The sequence below is a fragment of the Bombina bombina genome, chromosome 6, assembly GCF_027579735.1.
Source record: "Bombina bombina isolate aBomBom1 chromosome 6, aBomBom1.pri, whole genome shotgun sequence".
NCBI classification, from domain to species: Eukaryota; Metazoa; Chordata; class Amphibia; order Anura; family Bombinatoridae; genus Bombina; species Bombina bombina.
In genome coordinates, this window is record NC_069504.1 from 377,128,224 (window position 1) to 377,153,406 (window position 25,183).

At 40.2% G+C, this 25,183-nt stretch overlaps 1 protein-coding gene across 1 annotated transcript in view; it reads right to left on the minus strand.

Annotated features, from left to right (window-relative positions):
- The window catches only part of CFAP43 (cilia and flagella associated protein 43), a 491,704-nt gene that overhangs the window by 127,667 nt on the left and 338,854 nt on the right, over positions 1 to 25,183 (minus strand). Inside the window, exons 32-33 of the mRNA XM_053717078.1 lie at positions 21,424 to 21,631; positions 10,409 to 10,521 (exon numbers count right to left, since the gene is read on the minus strand). Coding sequence (XP_053573053.1) covers positions 10,409 to 10,521; positions 21,424 to 21,631 — 321 coding nt within the window. The remainder of the gene's footprint in view (positions 1 to 10,408; positions 10,522 to 21,423; positions 21,632 to 25,183) is intronic.

A 25,183-nucleotide genomic window follows, 5' to 3' on the forward strand; every position in this document is an offset into this window, starting at 1 on the left:
TCCAGGTAGGGTGCCACAGCAATTCCACGAGAACGGATCACTGCAAAAAGAGCCCCCAGAACCTTTGAAGAAATTCTGGGAGCCGTGGCTAGACCAAATGGAAGGGCCACGAACTAGAAATGTTTGTCCAGAAAGGCAAATCTCAGGAATCTGTGATGGTCCCTGTGAATAGGAAAATGAAGATACGCATCCTTTAGGTCTATGGTTGTCATGAACTGACCCTCTTGTACTAAAGGAAGAATGGAGCGTATAGTCTCCATTTTGAGGGATGAAACTTTGAGAAACTTGTTTAGACACTTCAAGTCTAGAATGGGACGGAAATTTCCCTCTTTTTTAAAAACCACAAATAGGTTGGAGTAGAACTGGAACTATCACTCCCAGGGAGGAAAGATATTGTATACATTTCAAGAACGCCTCTCTTTTTATCTGGTCTGCAGATATTCTTGAGAGATGGAATCTGCCTCTGGGAGGAAATGTCTTGAATTCCAATTTGTAACCCTGGGATACTATGTCCACAGTCCAGGGATCTGGCTTGAGAGAACTGAGAAAGTCTGCACCCCACCTAATCCGATCCCGGATCGGGGGCAAACCCTTCATGCTGATTTGGAATCAGCTGCAGGTTTCTTGCCCTTGTAAGGAATCACCAGAAGCTTGACTTTAGAGGAAACGTCCGCAGACCAGGATTTCAACCATAATGCCCTGCGTGCTAGGATAGCGAAACTAGAAGTTTTAGCTCCTAGTCTAACAACCGTAAAATGGCATCTGCAATAAAGGAATTGGCCAATTTAAGAGCTTTAATCCTATCTTTAAATTCATCCAAGGAAGTCTCTACTTGAAGAGAATCAGACAAGGCGTCGAACCAATTAGATGCCACACTAGTCACTGTGGCAATAAACACCGCAGGTTGCCATTGGAGACCTTGATGAACATAAATCTTTTTCAAATAAGCCTCCAGCTTCTTGTCCATCGGATCCTTAAAAGAAAAGCTATCCTCAATAGGAATAGTGGTTCTCTTAGCCAGAGTTGAAATGGCCCCTTCAACTTTGGGTACAGTATACAAAGGGTCTTTAATGGAGTCCTCGACAGGAAACATTTTCTTAAAAATTGGAGATGGGGAAAAAGACACCCCTGGTTTCTTGCATTCCTGTGAGATAATCTCCCTAGCACGGTCCGGCACAGGAAAAACCTCCGAAGTGGAAGGTTCATCAAAGAAACTATTAAGTTTACTAGATTTCTTAGGAGTGACAACAACAGGGGTATGGGAGTCATCTAAAGTAGCTAAAACCTCCTTTAACAATACACAAAGGTGTTCAAGCTTAAATCTGAAGAATACCACCTCAGTCTCAGAAGAAGGAATTATACTGTCCGAATCTTGGATTTTACCCAAAGTCTCAATGTATCTTCCTCATTAGACTTATGAGAAAGGGCAACTTGGGAAGCAGAACTGAGGACAGGCACCTTACTTTCTGAATTTCTAGATTTCCTCTTGCATTTTACCTGTAATCTGGGATTGGCAGCTAATGAAGATACCTGGGCAGCAATTTCTGCTTTTTAAAAAAACTCCACTGAGAGTTATAGAGGAACTGCAGGGCACTGCATGTGACACCATTGAGGTTTGGGACGTAGCAGGAGAAAGTTGAGGTATTATTTTAACAGCAACATCCTGAGAGACATTAGGCTAAAAAATGTTACCTTTATTTTGCAAGGTTTTCTTGACACATGAAGAGCAAAATTGCATAGGAGTTGCAATTTGTACATCTAAACATAATAAGCATGAATTCATGAGAACAGGCTCTTGCTCCATATCAGACATGTTGTGAAACAGCAAATAAACTTGTACAGATATGTTTAAAAGATTTTAATATTCAATTAAAATAAACCAAGGAAAAAATACACTTTAAATTTTATCCCAAATTAGGATCGATCCCCAACTAAAATTATGTGAGAAAAGTTACGAATTTTTTTTTTAATAAACATCAAATAAACTTCTAAAATACCCCTCAGGCAACCCCACACGTCAATTACTGAGGTGCCTTACCGCTACCAATTAAGACCGAATCACCCAGAAATGAAGAAAAACAACTTTTTTCTCAAAAACGTTATGAAGTAAAGCCGGTCATGTGACCGCAACTGCCAAGCTCAAATTACTTCTGCGATACAGAGAGGCACTACTTCCTGGTAAACTGAGTACCAGAAATAACCGTTTTTTCAAACCTGACAGTTTAAAATGTTGCATTGTTTTATTTTAAAGCAAAGGGGAAATGAATAAGCTGCTAAAATAGAAAATGTAGCCTTACTTTCAATTTAAACTTGTATTGTTTTATCAAGTAAATATGTGTCAGAAAATAAAGCCTAATAAAAACATTTTACCCTTTCTTTTTAAAAGAGTTTAAATGTTAGTCTCACACATGCTACAGTGCCTGCCTCATGCACCAGTGTAACCCATACAACAGGATTATCTATGTCCCAATAAAAAAGCAGTGTTTTTAATTTGTTAAGTGCATGGTCTTCCCAACTGGAAGAAAAAGCACTTAACTGCTCCGCTGTCCGGCATGTAGACGGGTAAAAGGTATGAGAGGACACAGTTCCTCACAGAGACCTTTGAAAAAGAAAGAACAGAGTAGCCAACTCTGGCTTTCTAAACTAGGGCAGCAATTGTTAGGAAAGCGCAGTAAGTACCTCTTTACAAGTTCCTAACTGCTTTAATGCCACCACTACCTGACTGCAAGAAATGACGTTGAATACGGCTATACCACAAAACTTGCTTGCAGATTAAATCAAAATTTTCCTTCAGACACCTAAACCTCACCTCCTCCATGCACCGAAGGCAAAGAGAATGACTGGGGGTTGTGGGTAAGGGAGTGATACTTAGCAGTTTAACTGTGGTGCTCTTTGCCTCCTCCTGCTGGCCAAGAGTGATACTCCCAAAATTAATTACTCAAGCCGTGGACTCACCATATCTTAGGAAAGAAATACTGTCACTTTTAAAGCCTGAATCCTTAAAGGGACAATCAACGCTAAATAAATGCTAGATTGAATGAAGCAATTAAAGAAAAGATTAGTCTGAGAATAATATGCAGATGTATTTTTTTATAGTTTCATGAAATGTTTAAATATTGACAAAATAAGTGTAAAGTTTCAGAATGGAATGACAGGAAACGAGGACAAAATAAATAATAAAGTATATTATCATCCCAAAGTAATGTCCATTTAATGGAGAACAAAAATATATGTGTTACAAAAAGTCAATGCCTGGTTGTAATAGGTTCAAGTGTAAGCAACATATTGAATCAGACCATAAGATAATGATATCAATCAGATGAATACCATCTAGTCTTTAATATGCTTTAATAACACTGATCTTCAAAATTTCCATAATTGAAATGGTTAAAGATATCTACAAATGATGCATAAATGAAAGCAGCTTAAAGGGACAGTCTAGTCAAAACTAAACTTTCATGATTCAGATAGGGTATGCAATTTTAAACAACTTTCCAATGTACTTTTATCATTAAATTTGCTTTGTTCCTTTGGTTGTATTTTTGAAAAGCTAAACCTAGCTAGGCTCAAACTGATTTTTTAAAACCGTTGAAAACCGCCTCTTAGCTCAGAGCATTTTGACAGTTTTTCACAGTTAGACAGTTTTAGTTCATGTGTGTCATATAGATAACATTGTGCTCACTCCCGTGGAGTTATTAAGGAGTCTTCACTGATTGACTACACTGCATGTCTGTCAAAATCACTTAGATAAGGAGGTTGTCTGCAGAGGCTTAGATACAAGGTAATCACAGAGGTAAAACATATATTAATATAACTGTGTTGGTTATGCAAAACCGGGGAATGGATAATAAAGGGATTTTCTATCTTTTTAAATAAGAAAAAATTTGGTGTAGACTGTCCCTTTAAATATGGAACAGGTACTTCTAGTATTTTTTATCTCCCCATGAAGAACTTCAGACAGCTCAGGAGTGAAGTGAGATACTGGAAGGGTACGACCAAAGGAAAATAAAGCGATAGTGATAAAGGAAAAAGACAATAAGCAATAGCAAATAACTAGATGTGAAGAGAATACCACCTTCTGTAGTGCCTTCATATTGACCCTTGTTCTAAAGGATTAATGAATCATCTTTTCATTGTTATATTCCAAAACCAACATAAACTCAGAGAAGAAAATAACATATTCAAATCTACTTGAAGAAGACCCCTCTCAACCCTGTCATACTTTACAAAGAAGAGAAGTTTAGAGTAAAAGGAAAGAAAAATCCAACCACTGACTAGCAGAAAATATTTTGGAGAAGGACATATCTTCTTCCTAAAATCTATATAAAAACTAGCTTCTACTGTTTGCAAACACATCTGACCAAAAGAAAAAAACATAATTTATGCTTACCTGATAAATTTATTTCTCTTGTAGTGTATCCAGTCCACGGATCATCCATTACTTGTGGGATATTCTCCTTCCCAACAGGAAGTTGCAAGAGGATCACCCACAGCAGAACTGCTATATAGCTCCTCCCCTCACTGTCATATCCAGTAATTCGACCGAAACAAGACGAGAAAGGAGAAACCATAGGGTGCAGTGGTGACTGTAGTTTAATTAAAATTTAGACCTGCCTTAAAAAGACAGGGCGGGCCGTGGACTGGATACACTACAAGAGAAATAAATTTATCAGGTAAGCATAAATTATGTTTTCTCTTGTTAAGTGTATCCAGTCCACGGATCATCCATTACTTGTGGGATACCAATACCAAAGCTAAAGTACACGGATGATGGGAGGGACAAGGCAGGAACTTAAACGGAAGGAACCACTGCCTGTAGAACCTTTCTCCCAAAAACAGCCTCCGAAGAAGCAAAAGTGTCAAATTTGTAAAATTTTGAAAAGGTGTGAAGCGAAGACCAAGTCGCAGCCTTGCAAATCTGTTCAACAGAGGCCTCATTTTTAAAGGCCCAGTTGGAAGCCACAGCTCTAGTAGAATGAGCTGTAATCCTTTCAGGGGGCTGCTGTCCAGCAGTCTCATAGGCTAAGCGTATTATGCTCCGAAGCCAAAAGGAGAGAGAGGTTGCCGAAGCTTTTTGACCTCTCCTCTGTCCAGAGTAAACAACAAACAGGGCAGATGTTTGACGAAAATCTTTAGTAGCCTGTAAGTAAAACTTCAAGCCACGGACTACGTCCAGATTATGCAAAAGACGTTCCTTCTTTGAAGAAGGATTAGGACACAGTGATGGAACAACAATCTCTTGATTGATATTCCTGTTAGAAACCACCTTAGGTAAAAACCCAGGTTTGGTACGCAGAACTACCAGATAAGGAGAATCACAATGTAAGGCAGATAACTCAGAGACTCTTCGAGCCGAGGAAATAGCCATCAAAAACAGAACTTTCCAAGATAAAAGTTTAATATAAATGGAATGAAGGGGTTCAAACGGAACTCCCTGAAGAACTTTAAGAACCAAGTTTAAGCTCCACGGGGGAGCAACAGTTTTAAACACAGGCTTAATCCTAACCAAAGCCTGACAAAATGCCTGGACGTCTGGAACTTCTCACAGACACTTGTGCAAAAGAATAGACAGAGCAGAGATCTGTCCTTTTAAAGAACTAGCTGATAAGCCTTTGTCCAAACCCTCTTGGAGAAAGGACAATATCCTAGGAATCCTAACCTTACTCCATGAGTAACTCTTGGATTCACACCAATAAAGATATTTACGCCATATCTTATGGTAGATTTTCCTGGTGACAGGCTTCCGAGCCTGTATTGAGGTATCAATGACTGACTCGGAGAAGCCACACCTTGATAGAATCAAGCGTTCAATCTCCATGCAGTCAGTCTCAGAGAAAGTAGATTTCGATGATTGAAAGGACCTTGTATTAGAAGGTCCTGCCTCAGAGGCAGAGTCCATGGTGGAAGAGATGACATGTCCACTAGGTCTGCATACCAGGTCCTGCGTGGCCACGCAGGCGCTATCAGAATCACCGATGCTCTCTCCTGTTTAAATTTGGCAATCAGTCGAGGGAGCAGAGGAAACGGTGGAAACACATAGGCCAGGTTGAAGAACCAAGGAGCTGCTAGAGCATCTATCAGCGTTGCTCCCGGGTCCCTGGAACTGGATCCGTAACAAGGAAGCTTGGCGTTCTGGCGAGACGCCATGAGATCCAGTTCTGGTTTGCCCCAACGATGGACCAGTTGAGCAAACACCTAAGGATGGAGTTCCCACTCCCCCGGATGAAAAGTCTGACGACTTAGAAAATCCACCTCCCAGTTCCCTACGCCTGGGATGTGGATCGCTGACAGGTGGCAAGAGTGAGACTCTGCCCAGCAAATTATCTTTGAGACTTCTAACATCGCTAGGGAACTCCTGGTTCCCCCTTGATGGTTGATGTAAGCCACAGTCGTGATGTTGCCCGACTGAAATCTGATGAACCTCAGTGTTGCTAACTGAGGCCAAGCTAGAAGAGCATTGAATATTGCTCTTAACTCCAGAATATTTATTGGGAGGAGTTTCTCCTCCTGAGTCCACGATCCCTGAGCCTTCAGGGAGTTCCAGACTGCGCCCCAACCTAGAAGGCTGGCATCTGTTGTTACAATCGTCCAATCTGGCCTGCGAAAGGTCATACCCTTGGACAGATGGACCCGAGAAAGCCACCAGAGAAGAGAATCTCTGGTCTCTTGATCCAGATTTAGTAGAGGGGACAAATCTGAGTAATCCCCATTCCACTGACTTAGCATGCATAATTGCAGCGGTCTGAGATGCAGGCGTGCAAATGGCACTATGTCCATTGCCGCTACCATTAAGTCGATTACTTCAATGCACTGAGCCACTGACGGGCGTGGAATGGAATGATGGACACGGCAAGCATTTAGAAGTTTTGATAACCTGGACTCCGTCAGGTAAATTTTCATCTCTACAGAATCTATTAGAGTCCCTAGGAAGGAGACTCTTGTGAGTGGTGATAGAGAACTCTTTTCCACGTTCACTTTCCACCCATGCGACCTCAGAAATGCCAAAACTATCTCTGTATGAGACTTGGCAATTTGAAAGCTTGACGCCTGTATCAGGATGTCGTCTAGATACGGAGCCACCGCTATGCCTCGCGGTCTTAGAACCGCCAGAAGTGAGCCCAGAACCTTTGTAAAAATTCTCGGGGCAGTGGCCAACCCAAAGGAAAGAGCTACAAATTGGTAATGCCTGTCTAGAAAGGCAAACCTTAGGAACCGATGATGATCTTTGTAAATCGGTATGTGAAGGTAGGCATCCTTTAAGTCCACTGTGGTCATGTACTGACCCTCTTGGATCATGGGTAGGATGGTCCGAATAGTTTCGATTTTGAATGATGGAACTCTGAGGAATTTGTTTAAGATCTTTAGATCCAAGATTGGTCTGAAGGTTCCCTCTTTCTTGGGAACCACAAACAGATTTGAATAAAATCCCTGTCCTTGTTCCGTCCGCGGAACTGGATGGATCACTCCCATTACTAGGAGGTCTTGCACACAGCTTAGGAATACCTCTTTTTTTATCTGGTTTGATGATAACCTTGAAAGATGAAATCTCCCTTGTGGAGGAGAAGCTTTGAAGTCCAGAAGATATCCCTGAGATATGATCTCCAACGCCCAGGGATCCTGAACATCTCTTACCCACGCCTGGGCGAAGAGAGAAAGTCTGCCCCCCACTAGATCCGTTTCCGGATAGGGGGCCGTTCCTTCATGCTGTCTTGGGGGCAGCAGCAGGCTTCCCGGCCTGCTTGCCCTTGTTCCAGGACTGGTTAGGTTTCCAGGCCTGTCTGGAATGAGCAACAGTTCCCTCTTGTTTTTAAGCGGAGGAAGTTGATGCTGCTCCTGCCTTAAAATTTCGAAAGGCATGAAAATTAGACTGTTTGGCCTTTGATTTGGCCCTGTCCTGAGGAAGGGTATGACCCTTGCCTCCAGTAATGTCAGCAATAATTTCCTTCAAGCCAGGCCCGAATAAGGTCTGCCCCTTGAAAGGAATGTTGAGTAATTTAGACTTTGAAGTCACGTCAGCTGACCAGGATTTAAGCCATAGCGCCCTACGCACCTGGATGGCGAATCCGGAATTCTTAGCCGTTAGTTTAGTCAAATGAACAATGGCATCAGAAACAAATGAGTTAACTAGCTTAAGCGTCTAAGCTTGTCAATAATTTCATTCAATGGAGCTGTCTGGATGGCCTCTTCCAGGGCCTCAAACCAGAATGCCGCCGCAGCAGTGACAGGCGCAATGCATGCAAGGGGCTGTAAAATAAAACCTTGTTGAATAAACATTTTCTTAAGGTAACCCTCCAATTTTTTATCCATTGGATCTGAAAAAGCACAACTGTCCTCAACCGGGATAGTGGTACGCTTTGCTAAAGTAGAAACTGCTCCCTCCACCTTAGGGACCGTCTGCCATAAGCCCCGTGTAGTGGCGTCTATTGGAAACATTTTTCTAAATATTGGAGGTGGGGAAAAGGGCACACCGGGTCTATCCCACTCCTTGCTAATAATTTCTGTAAGCCTTTTAGGTATAGGAAAAACGTCAGTACACACCGGCACCGCATAGTATCTATCCAGCCTACACAATTTCTCTGGAATTGCAACTGTGTTACAGTCATTCAGAGCAGCTAATACCTCCCCAAGCAATACACGGAGGTTCTCAAGCTTAAATTTAAAATTAGAAATCTCTGAATCAGGTTTCCCCGAGTTAGAGATGTCACCCACAGACTGAAGCTCTCCGTCCTCATGTTCTGCATACTGTGACGCAGTATCAGACATGGCTCTAACAGCATTTGCGCGCTCTGTATCTCTCCTAACCTCAGAGCTATCGCGCTTGCCTCTTAATTCAGGCAATCTAGATAATACCTCTGACAGGGTATTATTCATGATTGCAGCCATGTCCTGCAAGGTAATCGCTATGGGCGTCCCTGATGTAATTGGCGCCATATTAGCGTGCGTCCCCTGAGCAGGAGGCATAGGGTCTGACACGTGGGGAGAGTTAGTTGGCATAACTTCCCCCTCGACAGAACCCTCTGGTGATAATTCTGATCTTAAGGTGAAATCAATACATTTAGTACACATTCTCCTATGAGGCTCCACCATGGCTTTCAAACATAATGAACAAGTAGGTTCCTCTGTGTCAGACATGTTTAAACAGACTAGCAATGAGACTAGAAAGCTTGGAAAACACTTTAAAACAAGTTTACAAGCAATATAAAAAACGTTACTGCGCCTTTAAGAAACACAAATTTTCCCAAATTTTGAAATAACAGTGAAAAAATGCAGTTACACTAACAAAATTTTTACAGTGTATGTAATAAGTTAGCAATAAGTTAGCAGAGCATTGCACCCACTTGCAAAAACAGAATAACAAATGACAAAAACGTTTTTTAAACAGTCACAACAACTGCCACAGCTCTACTGTGGCTTTTTACCTCCCTCAATACGACTTTTGAAGCCTTTTGAGCCCTTCAGAGAAGTCCTGGATCATGCAGGAAGAAGCTGGATGTCTGTGTCTGTAATTTTTGCTGTGCAAAAAAACGCCAAAATAGGCCCCTCCCACTCATATTACAACAGTGGGAAGCCTCAGGGAACTGTTTCTAGGCAAAATTCAAGCCAGCCATGTGGAAAAAACTAGGCCCCAATAAGTTTTATCACCAAACATATGTAAAAAACGATTAAACATGCCAGCAAACGTTTTAAAATACACTTTTATAAGAGTATGTATCTCTATTAATAAGCCTGATACCAGTCGCTATCACTGCATTTAAGGCTTTACTTCGGTATCAGCAGCATTTTCTAGCAAATTCCATCCCTAGAAAAATATTTTAACTGCACATACCTTATTGCAGGAAAACCTGCACGCTATTCCCCCTCTGAAGTTACCTCACTCCTCAGAATATGTGAGAACAGCAAAGGATCTTAGTTACTTCTGCTAAGATCATAGAAAACGCAGGCAGATTCTTCTTCTAAATACTGCCTGAGATAAACAGTACACTCCGGTACCATTTAAAAATAACAAACTTTTGATTGAAGAAATAAACTAAGTATAAAACACCACAGTCCTCTTACGACCTCCATCTTAGTTGAGAGTTGCAAGAGAATGACTGGGTATGGCAGTGAGGGGAGGAGCTATATAGCAGCTCTGCTGTGGGTGATCCTCTTGCAACTTCCTGTTGGGAAGGAGAATATCCCACAAGTAATGGATGATCCGTGGACTGGATACACTTAACAAGAGAAAACATTAGTTTTATAACACCGTTCTAATCTTTGCCTTTATACTAAATGTGTTCTCTGTTACCCTACCTGGTTGCTCTAACATGAATCCTTATTGCATTACACATTTACATCTATTCTTGACATTCTATGCACATATTCTCTGTTTATAAAAGAACTGAACTATTTAAGTGTAAGCTATACTTACAAGTTGAGATCCTGCATGATAGTTTCAGTATCCTGTCGTATCTTATCATCTTCTTCTACCCTTTTTTGCAGGAATGCTTGCATTTCGGCTAAAATAAGAGCTTTGTGCTTCACCTAAATAAATTTTTAAAAAAACAATTAAGACCAACAAACAATATCAACTAAAAACTGAATTAAAGGTTTCAGCTTTCATGTTTCAATTCAAACTTTAGCAAATAAAGAGCCCTTAACAGGTCAGGTCATTTTAATATTTTGTGTAAAAGGAGATCAGAGATTTATTAATCTTGAAATTCAAAGTTTTTACCCTCCTCAAAAACTTGGTTTAATAAAATGAACCATTCTATTCTTTTTACAAATGGAAAAGCTGTGAAGCTCTTGCAACTACTAAATAATCTATTTTGCTGTCAACATAGTTTTATATTATTTAACAATTTCAAACAAAAATTAAGCCATCAGCCAATTACAAAATGCATATACATATATACTGAGAACATTTGCACATGCTCAGTAGGATCCGGAGCCTCAGAAAATGTGCACATTTTGATTATGGATGTGTATTGGAAAGTTTTTCTTTAAAGCACGGGCCCGATCCGATATGCAGCGTCGCCCGCAAATGCCGGCGACGCTGAATTTTGCGCTGGTTTGGTATCCTATATACGGTGTAACCTAGAAGTTACGCTCGTATATTTCTGCCGTCGCCCGTAGTTTTTTGGGCCATAGGCAGGTATACCAAACCAGCGCAGTTTGGTATCCAATATAAAGCGTAAGGACTTACGTGGCGAAAATGGAGAAATCTGATCAGCCAATCAGATTTTTCTACCTTAATTCCGATTGGCTGATAGAATCCTATCAGCCAATCGGAATTCGACGGACGCCATCTTGGATGACGTCATTTAAAGGAACCTCATTCGTCGGGAAGTCGTCGTGCCGGATGGATGCTCCGCGGCGGAGGAGCGAAGAAAGAAGATTGAAGATGCCGCTTTGCTTGAAGACATCGCCGGATGGAAGAAGACTCTCTGCCGCTTGCTTGAAGACATCGCCCGGATGGAAGAAGACTTCTTTGCTGCTTGATTGAAGACATCGCCCGGATCGGATGAAGACTTCACTGCCGCTTGATTGAAGACATCTGCCCGGCTGGGTGAATACAAGGTAGGGAGATCTTCAGGGGGGTAGTGTTAGGTTTATTTAAGGGGGGTTTGGGTTAGATTAGGGGTATGTGGGTGGTGGGTCGTAATGTTGGGGGGTGGTATTGTGTTTTTTTTTCAGGCAAAAGAGCAGAATTCTTTGGGGCATGCCCCGCAAAAAGGTCCTTTTTAAGGGCTGGTAAGGTAAAAGAGCTAACTTTTTTAATTTAGAATAGGGTAGGGAATTTTTATTTGGGGGGCTTTATTATTTTATTAGGGGGCTTAGAATAGGTGTAATTAGCTTAAAAATCTTGTAATCTTTTTTTTATTTTTTGTAATTTAGTGGGTTTTTTTTTTTGTAATTTAGTTTAGTTTATTTAATTGTATTTTACTTTAGATATTTGTAGTTTATTTAACCCCTTAATGACCAGACCATTTTTCACTTTTCTTACCCTTAATGACAAAGGCTATTCTGCTGTGTTTGTGTTTAGCTGTAATTTTCCTCTTACACATTTACTGTACCCACACATATTATATACTGTTTTTCTCGCCATTAAATGGACTTTCTAAAGATACCATTATTTTCATCATACCTTATAATTTCCTATAAAAAAATATAAAATATGAGGAAAAAATTTAAAAAAACACACTTTTTCTAACTTTGACCCCCAAAATCTGTTACACATCTACAATCACCAAAAAACACCTATGCTAAATAGTTTCTAAATTTTATCCTGAGTTTAGAAATACCCAATGTTTACATGTTCTTTACTTTTTTTGCAAGTTATAGGGCCATAAATACAAGTAGCACTTTGCTATTTCCAAACCCCTTTTTTTCAAAATTAGCGCTAGTTACATTGGAACCCTGATATCTGTCAGGAAAACCTGAATATCCCTTGACATGTATATATTTTTTTTTAGAAGACAACCCAAAGTATTGATCTAGGTCCATTTTGGTATATTTCATGCCACCATTTCACCGCCAAATGTCATCAAATAAAAAAAAAAGTTCACTTTTTCACAAATTTTGTCACAAACTTTAGGTTTCCCACTGAAATTATTTACAAACAGCTTCTGCAATTAAGGCACAAATGGTTGTAAATGCTTCTTTGGGATCCCCTTTGTTCAGAAATAGCAGACTTATATGGCTTTGGCATTGCTTTTTGGTAATTAGAAGGCCGCTAAATGCTGCTGCGCACCACACGTAAATTATGCCCAGCAGTGAAGGGGTTAATTAGGTAGGTTGTAGGGAGCTTGCAGGGTTAATTTTAGCTTTAGGGTAGAGATCAGCCTCCCACCTGACACATCCCACCCCCTGATCCCTCCCAAACAGCTCTCTTCCCTCCCCCACCCCACAATTGTCCCCGCCATCTTAAGTACTGGCAGAAAGTCTGCCAGTACTAAATAAAAGGAGTTTTTCTTTTTTTTAATAAAAAATAAATAAAATGTTTTAGCTGTGATGGACCCCTGCCTTAGCCCCAACCTCCATGATCCCCCCCCCCCAGCTCTCTAACCCTCTCCCCTACCTAATTGCCGCCATCTTGGGTACTGGCAGCTGTCTGCCAGTACCCAATTTGCTCCAAAAACAAAAGTATTTTTTTGTCCTTTTGCCATTATTAATGTTTTCTGTAGTGTAGCAGCCCCCCAAAATACCCCAACCCCCTCCCCCTCCCAGATCCTTATATATTTATTTTTTTTTTAAATCTTTTTTCCCCCCTCTTCCCTCCTCATTGGTGTCAGTGGCCAGCTAATCGCGCATGCGCGCCCCCGCACGCTCCCGGCACCTGGCGTGCACATTGCACTTACAGGAACCGGATGCCGGGTAGCGATGGGCCGCCCACCCGCCTCCCTGTTATGCTCCCACCCACCAACGAACGGCACCATCGCTACCGGTGCAGAGAGGGCCACAGAGTGGCTCTCTCTGCATCGGAGTCTTCTAAAAAGGTATTGCAGGATGCCTCCATATGGAGGCATCACTGCAATACCCTGAGAGCTGCTGGAAGCGATTGCGATCGCTTCCAGCACTCTGTTAGACAACTGACGTACCAGGTACGTCTATTGTCATTAACTGGTTGTTAATGCATGACGTACCTGGTACGTCAGTTGTCATTAAGGAGTTAATTTATTGATAGTGTAGGTGTATTTGTAACTTAGGTTAGGATTTATTTTACAGGTAAATTGGTAATTATTTTAACTAGGTAGCTATTAAATAGTTATTAACTATTTAATAGCTATTGTACCTAGTTAAAATAAATACCAAGTTACCTGTAAAATAAATATAAACCCTAAAATAGCTACAATGTAATTATTAATTACATTGTAGCTATCTTAGGGTTTATTTTATAGGCAAGTATTTAGATTTAAATAGGAATAATTCAATTAATAATATTAATATTAGATTTATTTTAATAAGAGTTTAGTTAGGGATGTTAGAGTTAGATAGGGTTATTATACTTAATATATATGGTATATAATATAATAACGATATTAACTATATTAACCCTAATATAAATAGGGTTAATATAGTTAATATATATAATATAATAACTATATTAACTATATTAACCCTAATATAATTAGGGTTAATACACTGTGTGCAGAATTATTAGGCAAATGAGTATTTTGACCACATCATCCTCTTTATGCATGTTGTCTTACTCCAAGCTGTATAGGCTCGAAAGCCTACTACCAATTAAGCATATTAAGCATAATTATTAGGCAACTTCCTTTCCTTTGGCAAAATGGGTCAAAAGAAGGACTTGACAGGCTCAGAAAAGTCAAAAATAGTGAGATATCTTGCAGAGGGATGCAGCACTCTTAAAATTGCAAAGCTTCTGAAGCGTGATCATCGAACAATCAAGCGTTTCATTCAAAATAGTCAACAGGGTCGCAAGAAGCGTGTGGAAAAACCAAGGCGCACAATAACTGCCCATGAACTGAGAAAAGTCAAGCGTGCAGCTGCCAAGATGCCACTTGCCACCAGTTTGGCCATATTTCAGAGCTGCAACATCACTGGAGTGCCCAAAAGCACAAGGTGTGCAATACTCAGAGACATGGCCAAGGTAAGAAAGGCTGAAAGACGACCACCACTGAACAAGACACACAAGCTGAAACGTCAAGACTGGGCCAAGAAATATCTCAAGACTGATTTTTCTAAGGTTTTATGGACTGATGAAATGAGAGTGAGTCTTGATGGGCCAGATGGATGGGCCCGTGGCTGGATTGGTAAAGGGCAGAGAGCTCCAGTCCGACTCAGACGCCAGCAAGGTGGAGGTGAAGTACTGGTTTGGGCTGGTATAAAGATGAGCTTGTGGGGCCTTTTCGGGTTGAGGATGGAGTCAAGCTCAACTCCCAGTCCTACTGCCATTTTCTGGAAGACACCTTCTTCAAGCAGTGGTACAGGAAGAAGTCTGCATCCTTCAAGAAAAACATGATTTTCATGCAGGACAATGCTCCATCACACGCGTCCAAGTACTCCACAGCGTGGCTGGCAAGAAAGGGTATAAAAGAAGAAAATCTAATGACATGGCCTCCTTGTTCACCTGATCTGAACCCCATTGAGAACCTGTGGTCCATCATCAAATGTGAGATTTACAAGGAGGGAAAACAGTACACCTCTCTGAACAGTGTCTGGGAGGCTGTGGTTGCTGCTGCACGCAATGTTGATGGTGAACAGATCAAAACACTGACAGAATCCATGGATGGCAGGCTTTTGAGTGTCCTTGCAAAGAAAGGTGGCTATATTGGTCACTGATTTGTTTTTGTTTTGTTTTTGAATGTCAGAAATGTATATTTGTGAATGTTGAGATGTTATATTGGTTTCACTGGTAAAAATAAATAATTGAAATGGGTATATATTTGTTTTTTGTTAAGTTGCCTAATAATTATGCACAGTAATAGTCACCTGCACACACAGATATCCCCCTAAAATAGCTATAACTAAAAACAAACTAAAAACTACTTCCAAAACTATTCAGCTTTGATATTAATGAGTTTTTTGGGTTCATTGAGAACATGGTTGTTGTTCAATAATAAAATTAATCCTCAAAAATACAACTTGCCTAATAATTCTGCACTCCCTGTATAATTAATATAGGTGGCGGCGGTGTAGGGGGATTAGATTAGGGGTTAATACATATATTATAGGTGGCGGCGGTGTAGGGGGATTAGATTAGGGGTTAATGTGTTTAATATAGGTGGCGGCGGTGTAGGGGGATTTAGATTAGATGCAAAAGAGCAGTTTACTTTGTGACAAAGCCCCGCAAAAAGCCCTTTTAAGGGCTGGCAATAGAGCAGTTTACTTTGGGGTAATGCCATGCAAAAAGCCCTTTTCAGGGCTATTTGTAGGGTTAGACTTAGGTTTAGTGGTAGGGATAGTTTAGTATTTTAGGGGTTAAATAATTTAATATAGCTGGCGGTGGGGTAGGGGGATTAGATTAGGGGTTAATTAATTTAATATAGGTGGCGGCGGGGTAGGGGGATTAGATTAGGGGTTAAATAATTTAATATAGGTGGCAGTGGGGTAGGGGGATTAAATTAGGGGTTAAATAGATGGCGGCGGGGTAGGGGCTCACTTTAGGGGGTAGGTAAGGTAGATGGCGGCGGGGTAGGGGCTCACATTAGGGGGTAGGTAAGGTAGATGGCGGCGGTGTAAGGGGCTCACTCTAGGGGGTAGGTAAGGTAGATGGCGGCAGGGTAGGGGCTCACATTAGGGGGTAGGTAAGGTAGATGGCGGCGGGGTAGGGGCTCACTTTAGGGGGTAGGTAAGGTAGATGGCGGCGGGGTAGGGGCTCACATTATGGGGTAGGTAAGGTAGATGGCGGCGGGGTAGGGGCTCACATTAGGGGGTTATAGATTTAATATAGCTGGCGGCGGGGTCCGGGAGCGGCGGTTTAGGGGTTAATAACTTTATTAGGTGGCGGCAGGGTCCGGGAGCGGCGGTTTAGGGGTTAATAACTTTTTTTATTGTTAGGATAGTGAGGGGGGATAGCGGATAGAGGGTTAGACGTGTCGGGCTATATTTAGGAGGCGTGTTAGACAGTACGGGTGATTTCATACTTTAGTCAGGTTTTGTAGGCACCGGCAGCTTCTAAAGTGCCGTAAGTCACTGGCGACTCCAGAAATTTGTACTTACGCAGATTTCTGGACATCGCTGGTTTGTCAGACTTACGGCACTTTAGCCTTTGACGGCGCCGTATATGTGATAGCTCGAGTTGCGAGCTGAAACTGCGGCGACGGGGGTTCCCTCGCTTGCGCCGCAAACTACGCTGCATATCGGATCGCGCCCCACATGCTTTATCTGAATCATGAAACTTTCATTAAGACTTTAGTAGCCCTTTAAATAATGCTATACATTTGCAAGGGCACTAGATGGCAGCAGTGTTTCCTTCCATGTAGTGTTATAGACACAAGTATGATCTTCAATAAAGAAAACCATGAAAACAAAGCAGATTTCATAAGAGAAGTAAAATGGAAATATTTTTTTAAATGTACACTCCCTGAATCACAGAAGAAGAATGTTGGGTTTCATGTAATTGATAGGATTAGAAACTTGTTCATTAAAGTAGGAATTTAAACCACATTATTTGTTGGATAAAACTAAAATGAATAATATGAAACTATGCTTTTAAATATATAAAAACGTTTCTGCCAAAATCCGTTCAATTGATAGCCCACAAAAACGACTTGAAGTCCATTATTAAAGGCCACCCCAATGGAAAGTCTCTCGTTTAAGGGGGAACTGCTCTCCTATACTGCCAGAATAGTGGTTTACAAACCTTGTTCTGAGATAGTTCCTATGAATTTTTTGCTTTACTTATATTGATATTCTGCTGCAGCAATTACATAAAACACCTGTATGTCACCTGTATGTCAAAAACAGTCAGAATACCAAAGAGCACAGTGTTCCCAGTGCACAGGTTTTCTACACTGAGCCATAGAATTCATTTAAGAAAAAGAAAAAAGATATAACAGGGATTTGCTTCACAATTTAAACATCAAATGATGTGTTAAAGTGATGGTAAAGTCTCCATTTTTAAAAAACAGAGCTGGAATGTTAGCGATATTTTAGATGGATTTTCATTCATTAGTTGTACTGAAGATGTGCTTATAACATTATTTTAAAAGCTGCTGCAGGAAACCATTCCAAATGGGCTGAGCTTGAGTGAAAAGCTGTCCTACACAAATATTGTAATGAAAGTGGTCAATACAAAGGTTACTTTGAGTGACACTGTGCCTTCTCAAATCTCAATCTTGTCACTAAAATATTGTTTTTCTCTTTCTCTCTCTGTCAAACTAATATTTCTCTAAAATGTAACTGTCTCTTTCAAATGTCAATTTATATTTTACCTAAACTTATTTATCTCTCTCCCTCCACCATTTCAGCAGTTACCTTTTGCTTAACTAGCTTTTCTATAGCCAGTACTGCTGTCACTGCTGTACTGACGTTTTCAATACATGTCTTGGAATTAACAGGCAAAAACGGTTATTTAAAATGTAAAATATATAAGGCCGATTTGTAAACAATTATACACTCCATTAGGTTAAATGGATAATTAGGAACACATTAAATGGGATAGCATGTTACAGTACAATATTCCTTTAACCTTAAAATAGTAAATTAAAGGGATACTGTACTGTAATTTCCCCTTAATGTGTTACCAATGACTTGTTATACCAGCTGGAAAGTTTAAAATTTATGGGAAATCGTACATGAAATATCTATTTCTTCTAATTGAAATCGCAACCCAATAAAGTGTACTGAATTTGTAGGGAGAGCAGACCTCCTTATCTTATCTGTCTAAATATTTTATTCCTCATTTTACTCAATGAGTAAATTTGTAGGGAGAGCAGACCTCCTTATCTTATCTGTCTAAATATTTTATTTCTCATTTTACTCAAAGACCAATAATTAAAGGGACAGTCAAGTCCAAAAAAAAACTTTCATGATTGAAATAGGGCATGTCATTTTAAACAACTTTCCAAATTACTTTTATCACCAATTTTGCTTTGTTCTCTTGGTATTTTTAGTTGAAAGCTAAACCTAGGAGGGTCATATGCTAATTTCTTAGACCTTGAAGGCCGCCTCTAATCTAAATGCATTTTGACAGTTTTTCACCACTAGAGGGCGTTAGTTCATGTGATTCATATAGATAACATTGGGCTCATGCACGTGAATTTACCGAGGCGTGAGCACTGACTGGCTAAAATGCAAGTCTGTCAAAAGAACTGAAATAAGGGGGCAGTCTACAGAGGCTTAGATACAAGGTAATTACAGAGGTAAAAGGTGTATTAATATAACTGTGTTGGTTATGCAAAACTAAGGAATGGGTAATTAAGGGATTATCTATCTTTTAAAACAACAACATTTTTAGTGTTGATGTAAATTAGCAACAGAAATAAAAAATTGGCCTAACAGCCTTTCTGTGGAATCAGAACCAGGCGTCGCACCAGAGGATGCTTCACTTGTCCATAAAAGTCTCCATCCTTAAAGGAGCATTAATTCTAATCTTAGGATAATAGAGGCCTCTACTACTTTAAGTACCATGCGGCATGATAATAAAGGAGACAGTTTATCACAGACAGGATATGGGGAAAAAGAATCCCTTGACTTCTCCCATACTAGAAAAAATTCTCCTAGCATAGAAAAGGAGAAATCTTACCATTGAGTCATAGTATATATACAAATTACTAGATTCTAGAGGGTTAACAATGACAGGAGAGACAAAGTCTAACAAGAAGCCAACCCCTTCTAAATCCAAAGGTGCACAGGCTTGAATCTGAAGAGAACTACTTCAGCACCAGATGAAGGAATTATACTGTCCGAATCAGAGATTTAACCTTCAGATGCCACCGACTAGGAAGGCAATATGTATAGTAGCGAGCGGAGCAGAAACCTTACTATTTGATTAATTAATTTTCCTCTAGAGATTTTCCTTTGAGATAGGAAAAGCAGACAATGCGACAGATACCAGAAGACACCTGGGAAGACAATTTTGCAACAAATAACTCCTCCAGGAGCCCGAGAGGAACTGCAGGGCACTGCATGTGACGCCATAAACAATGACTTGGGACGTTTGAGGAGAAGCTGTGGCACGAGCCTAAACAGCATCATCCAGGGAGACATGAGGCGAAAATAGTTTTGGAAACAATAATCTAAAAATAATTAAAATATTTAAAATTACCCTGTCACTTTAAATTTATATAGACTTGCTGAAATTATAAATACACTTAGGAACAGACCTCTGTTCCAATGATAACAAAAACCTTTTAAAGAATTAAATAATAATTCCTTATGTGAAGGAACTCTAATTTAGTTAAAGATATGTATCTATGTAATAAACTTGTGTATCACACCAAAGCAAAGAAAGGGATTTAAAAGCAAGTTCTTTCTTTGGAATCCCAGAGAGTAAAGGAGATATTAAAAAAGACATTGACCCTCGTTTTATTTAAATCACAAACCCTCTTAAGGCTAAAAAACACAGCCGACTGTAACTTAATTTCGTTTGTAAAATTACAGTGAAGAGCCTGAATTAGGGTACATCACAAAACCTCTTAAGGTTAAAAACACAGCCGACTGTAACTTAATTCCGTTTGCAAAATTACAGTGAAGAGCCTGAATTAGCGTGAATTACTCACCACACTTTCCACTCTCCATATCGAGTAGATGGCAATGACGCTCCGCTCCCAGACGGAGAGCGAGGCGGACTCATCGAACTGCAGTCCAAGATGGCGCTTCTCCTCCCAGAGAAGAAGGAGGCGGGACCACGAAGACGGCAAGGAGATGAATTGCGCATATATCGCGCTTCATCCTGCCGCACCAAAAAAAAAAAAAAACATACTAAGCCTAAACAACAAATTGTGCAGGGTACAGAAGTAAATAAAAGTGATAAAAAGGCATCATACCGCTTCCTAAAGAAACGGAAGGAATTCCTCCATCAGAGAAATTGCTCCTCATAAAGCAATGTATGGTCTCAACAACGCATCTCCTTAGAAATGGCGCCCTATTTTCAGTATCGTGACCAGAGGAGCTGACCAAGTACAGATTACAGTACTAAAATTAACTATAGTCCCCAAGGTGGTTAACCCCTTCCTTACTATGAAGGAAATTAACCCGTAGTCTCCAAGTCACATGACTGGTGTGCCTGCAAACTGCCCTAAGTATCCCTCAGGATTTGTCCCACTAACAGCAGAGGGTCCTTAACCCCATCAGTGCCGGCAGTCAGACGACTCACAAAGTATGAGAGGATGCCACTCCTCACAGAGACCTTTGTAAAGAGAAAGACAGAGTACATTTACTCAGGCTTTCTATACTAGGGCAGCAACATGTTAGGAAAACGCAGAAAAGCCAACTTTACAAGTTCCTAACGTGGAGTACAGCTAAACCTAAACTGTGATGGAAGATCAGAGCAATCCTGTCCTGACTTCAAAATAAAAAAAATCTTGATAGAATAATCTAAATCAGGACACCTAATTACTTCACCTTCTCTTTGCACTAGAGGCAAAGAGAATGACTGGGGTTGCTGGGAAGGGAAGTGATACTTAACAGCTCTGCTGTGGTGCTCTTTGCCTCCTCCTGCTGGCCATGAGTGATATTCCCAACAGTAATTGATGATGATCCGTGGACTCATCGTGTCATTAGAAAGACATTTGCTTTGTTCTCTTCGCTAAAATGCAAGTCTGACAAAAGAACTGAAATAAGGTGGAAGTCTGCAGAGGCGTAAATACAAGGTAATCACAGAGGTAAAAAGTATATTAATAAAATCTGTCGGTTATGCAAAACTGGGGAATGGGTAATAAAGGGATTATCTATCTTTTTAACAATAACAATTCTGGAGTATACTGTCCCTTTAATAACTAGACACAAATAGGTAAATGTATAAGGATTACATACTTGCTGCTCATACTCAATTTTTGATCTCCTGCTTTGACAAAAACGCTCCCACACTGACATTTCTAATCCTTCAGGCTTATTTTCTGGGGTGTCTAGTTCATCCATTGCTTTCAGTAGCTGAACAATGGAATCATTATGGGCTTTTGGAGTTCCTGGTCGGTTGCCCAATGGTGTTGCACTATCTGTTTGTGTCCTCAGGCGCTGAACTCTAAAATGCAAAAAACAAAAAGTGTGCCTTATAAAAAGGCCCTAGATCTGTGTAAACATAGCCATCAGCAGTCCTAGAAAATAAGTTTCTTATCCCCAGTACAAAATAAAGTTTCAATTAAAGTTTCTAAACGGGGTAACCATTGCTTATTGTTTAATGTTGTGCGCAGCAACTAGTGTCATCCATTTATTCAGGATCAGTATCTGGAAATCTCTGATAGTGAAACGTATTTATAGAAATTGTTGCAACAAAATTGGAAAATGATAATAAAGGCAGAATGGAAGGTGTTATATGATACTAGGTAGACAACCATTACATTATACACTGGTTTTAAATGCTACATATATTTGTGTTCAATGTTAAGATCTAAGGAATTGTGTCTGTGGTATAATTTACTGTTCACAAATATATACAGACAGACATGCTTCCCCTAGGGCTGACAATGCATAAATCCTCACCTTTGGGAGAAAGAAAAAGAATTTATGGTGAAGTGGAATAGAATCCTTAAAGGGACATTAAACTGCTGGGTACAACTACAGCAGCGCAGTTACTACTCACTATGCTCTTTTTCCTCCTGTACCTGCAGCTTTCTTCAAAGCTATTCTCTTATTTTAACCCTTCAAAAGTGCTGGTTAGTGAAGTTCTGCATCTGGACAGAAGTGGTTCCCATGCACAGATCAGTCATACTGCTGTATTCTTGACAAGCCATATCGTGCACTTCAGGTTAGTATGCAGAGCAGAAGCTGCACATTTTTGCTGTGGCTGCATTTCTCTATGTTATTCCTAAGTTTTAATTGTTTTTATTTATGTAACTTTTAAACTGTCAAAAAAACCTAAACATTTAAGTCTTCTACTTTCTATTGTGTAAGCTAATGCAAAGTGCAAGGTACAGCTGTTACACAGATCAGTGACGTTACTGACATTTTAAGTGCACTGTTTCTATCCCAGAATGCAACAATACGTGTGTACCAAGATGGAGGCGCCACATTATAAATCTAATGAGCATACACACAGCCAAATCATAAGGCTAATGAGCATACCCACAGCCAAATCATAAGGCTAAAGAGCATACACACAGCCAAATCACAAGGCTAAAGAGCATACCCACAGCCAAATCATAAGGCTAAAGAGCATACACACAGCCAAATCATAAGGCTAATGATCATACCCACAGCCAAATCATAAGGCTAAAGAGCATACCCAAAGCCAAACCATAAGGCTAAAGAGCATACACACAGCCAAATCATAAGGCTAAAGAGCATACCCACAGCCAAATCATAAGGCTAAAGAGCATACCCACAGCCAAATCACAAGGCTAATGAGCATATCCACAGCCAAATCATTAGGCTAAAGAGCATACCCACAGCCAAATCATTAGGCTAAAGAGCATACCCACAGTCAAATCATTAGGCTAAAGAGCATACCCACAGCCAAATCACAAGGCTAATGAGCATACCCACAGCCAAATCATAAGGCTAATGAGCATACCCACAGCCAAATCACAAGGCTAATGAGCATATCCACAGCCAAATCATTAGGCTAAAGAGCATACCCACAGCCAAATCATTAGGCTAAAGAGCATACCCACAGTCAAATCATTAGGCTAAAGAGCATACCCACAGCCAAATCACAAGGCTAATGAGCATACCCACAGCCAAATCATAAGGCTAATGAGCATACCCACAGCCAAATCATAAGGCTAAAGAGCATACACACAGCCAAATCACAAGGCTAAAGAGCATACCCACAGCCAAATCATAAGGCTAAAGAGCATACACACAGCCAAATCATAAGGCTAATGAGCATACCCACAGCCAAATCATAAGGCTAAAGAGCATACCCAAAGCCAAATCATAAGGATAAAGAGCATACACACAGCCAAATCATAAGGCTAAATAGCATACCCACAGCCAAATCATAAGGCTAAAGAGCATACCCACAGCCAAATCACAAGGCTAATGAGCATATCCACAGCCAAATCATTAGGCTAAAGAGCATACCCACAGCCAAATCATTAGGCTAAAGAGCATACCCACAGTCAAATCATTAGGCTAAAGAGCATACCCACAGCCAAATCACAAGGCTAATGAGCATACCCACAGCCAAATCATAAGGCCAAAGAGCATACCCACAGCCAAATCACAAGGCTAATGAGCATACCCACAGCCAAATCATAAGGCTAAAGAGCATACCCACAGCCAAATCATAAGGCTAATGAGCATACCCACAGTCAAATCATAAGGCTAATGAGCATACCCACAGCCAAATCATTAGGCTAAAGAGCATACCCACAGCCAAATCATAAGGCTAATGAGCATACCCACAGCCAAATCATAAGGATAAAGAGCATATTTACAGCCAAATCATAAGGCTAATGAGCATACCACAGCCAAATCATTAGGCTAAAGAGCATACCCACAGCCAAATCATAAGGCTAATGAGCATACCCACAGCCAAATCATAAGGCTAATGAGCATACCCACAGCCAAATCATAAGGCTAATGAGCATACCCACAGACAAATCATAAGGCTAATGAGCATACCCACGGCCAAATCATAAGACTAATGAGCATACCCACAGCCAAATCATAAGGCTAATGAGCATACCCACAGACAAATCATAAGGCTAATGAGCATACTCACAGACAAATCATAAGACTAAAGAGCATACCCACAGCCAAATCATAAGGCTAATGAGCATACCCACAGCCAAATCATAAGATGCAACTGTGCGGACAATAATAAATAGCTGGTAGACAGACTGGTGGAGAGGGGCTTACTAAATATGCAACAACAAATTAGAGATATTGACAGGATAGACTGAAAAAAAAACACTGAGAAAGGATTTTATTAATAGAGACAATTTAGAGAAATAAAATATGCCACTAACTATAACTGACAAAACAAACACCATTGTAATGCCATAAAAAGTAACTGGTGTAATGCCATAAAAAGTAACATCCAGATTTAGAATTAATTCTATAGGAAGGTTGCAAATTCACTCCAAGAGAAGTGATGACATTAAGAAGTCTCTAATAAATGTGTGTTTGAGAGTGGGAACATCATTAAATTAACAAGCAATGAACAGGGGTTAACTAAAAAGTGCGGAAAGCACCCTTACAAATGCTGTGAGCATATACAGGTTGTAAATATGTTTAGCTCAAGTTCAACTGGCAAAGCATTTAACATCAGAGTTAGAAAGGACTGTGCCACAGCATTTATAATATATATATATAGTTATAAAATACTCCCATCCCAGCACTGTTTCTTTGAGGAAAACATCCTTTATTGAAGTATCAAAGAATAAAACAACAGCTACGTTTCGGGCCTTCATTGCCCTTATTCATGCTGTACAATACAGGTAAAGCACCTCAATTTATACCACCTGTGGTTAACAAATTAACTCTTAATTGACATGTGCATATCATCTTCTCTACGGCATACTGCCATCTAGTGGAAGTTTAACAGTAGGTACTCCACCTGTAGATTATAATAACAATTTGTTTAAAAACAATTCTCAAATATTGTTACTAACTATACAGTCTCAAATCT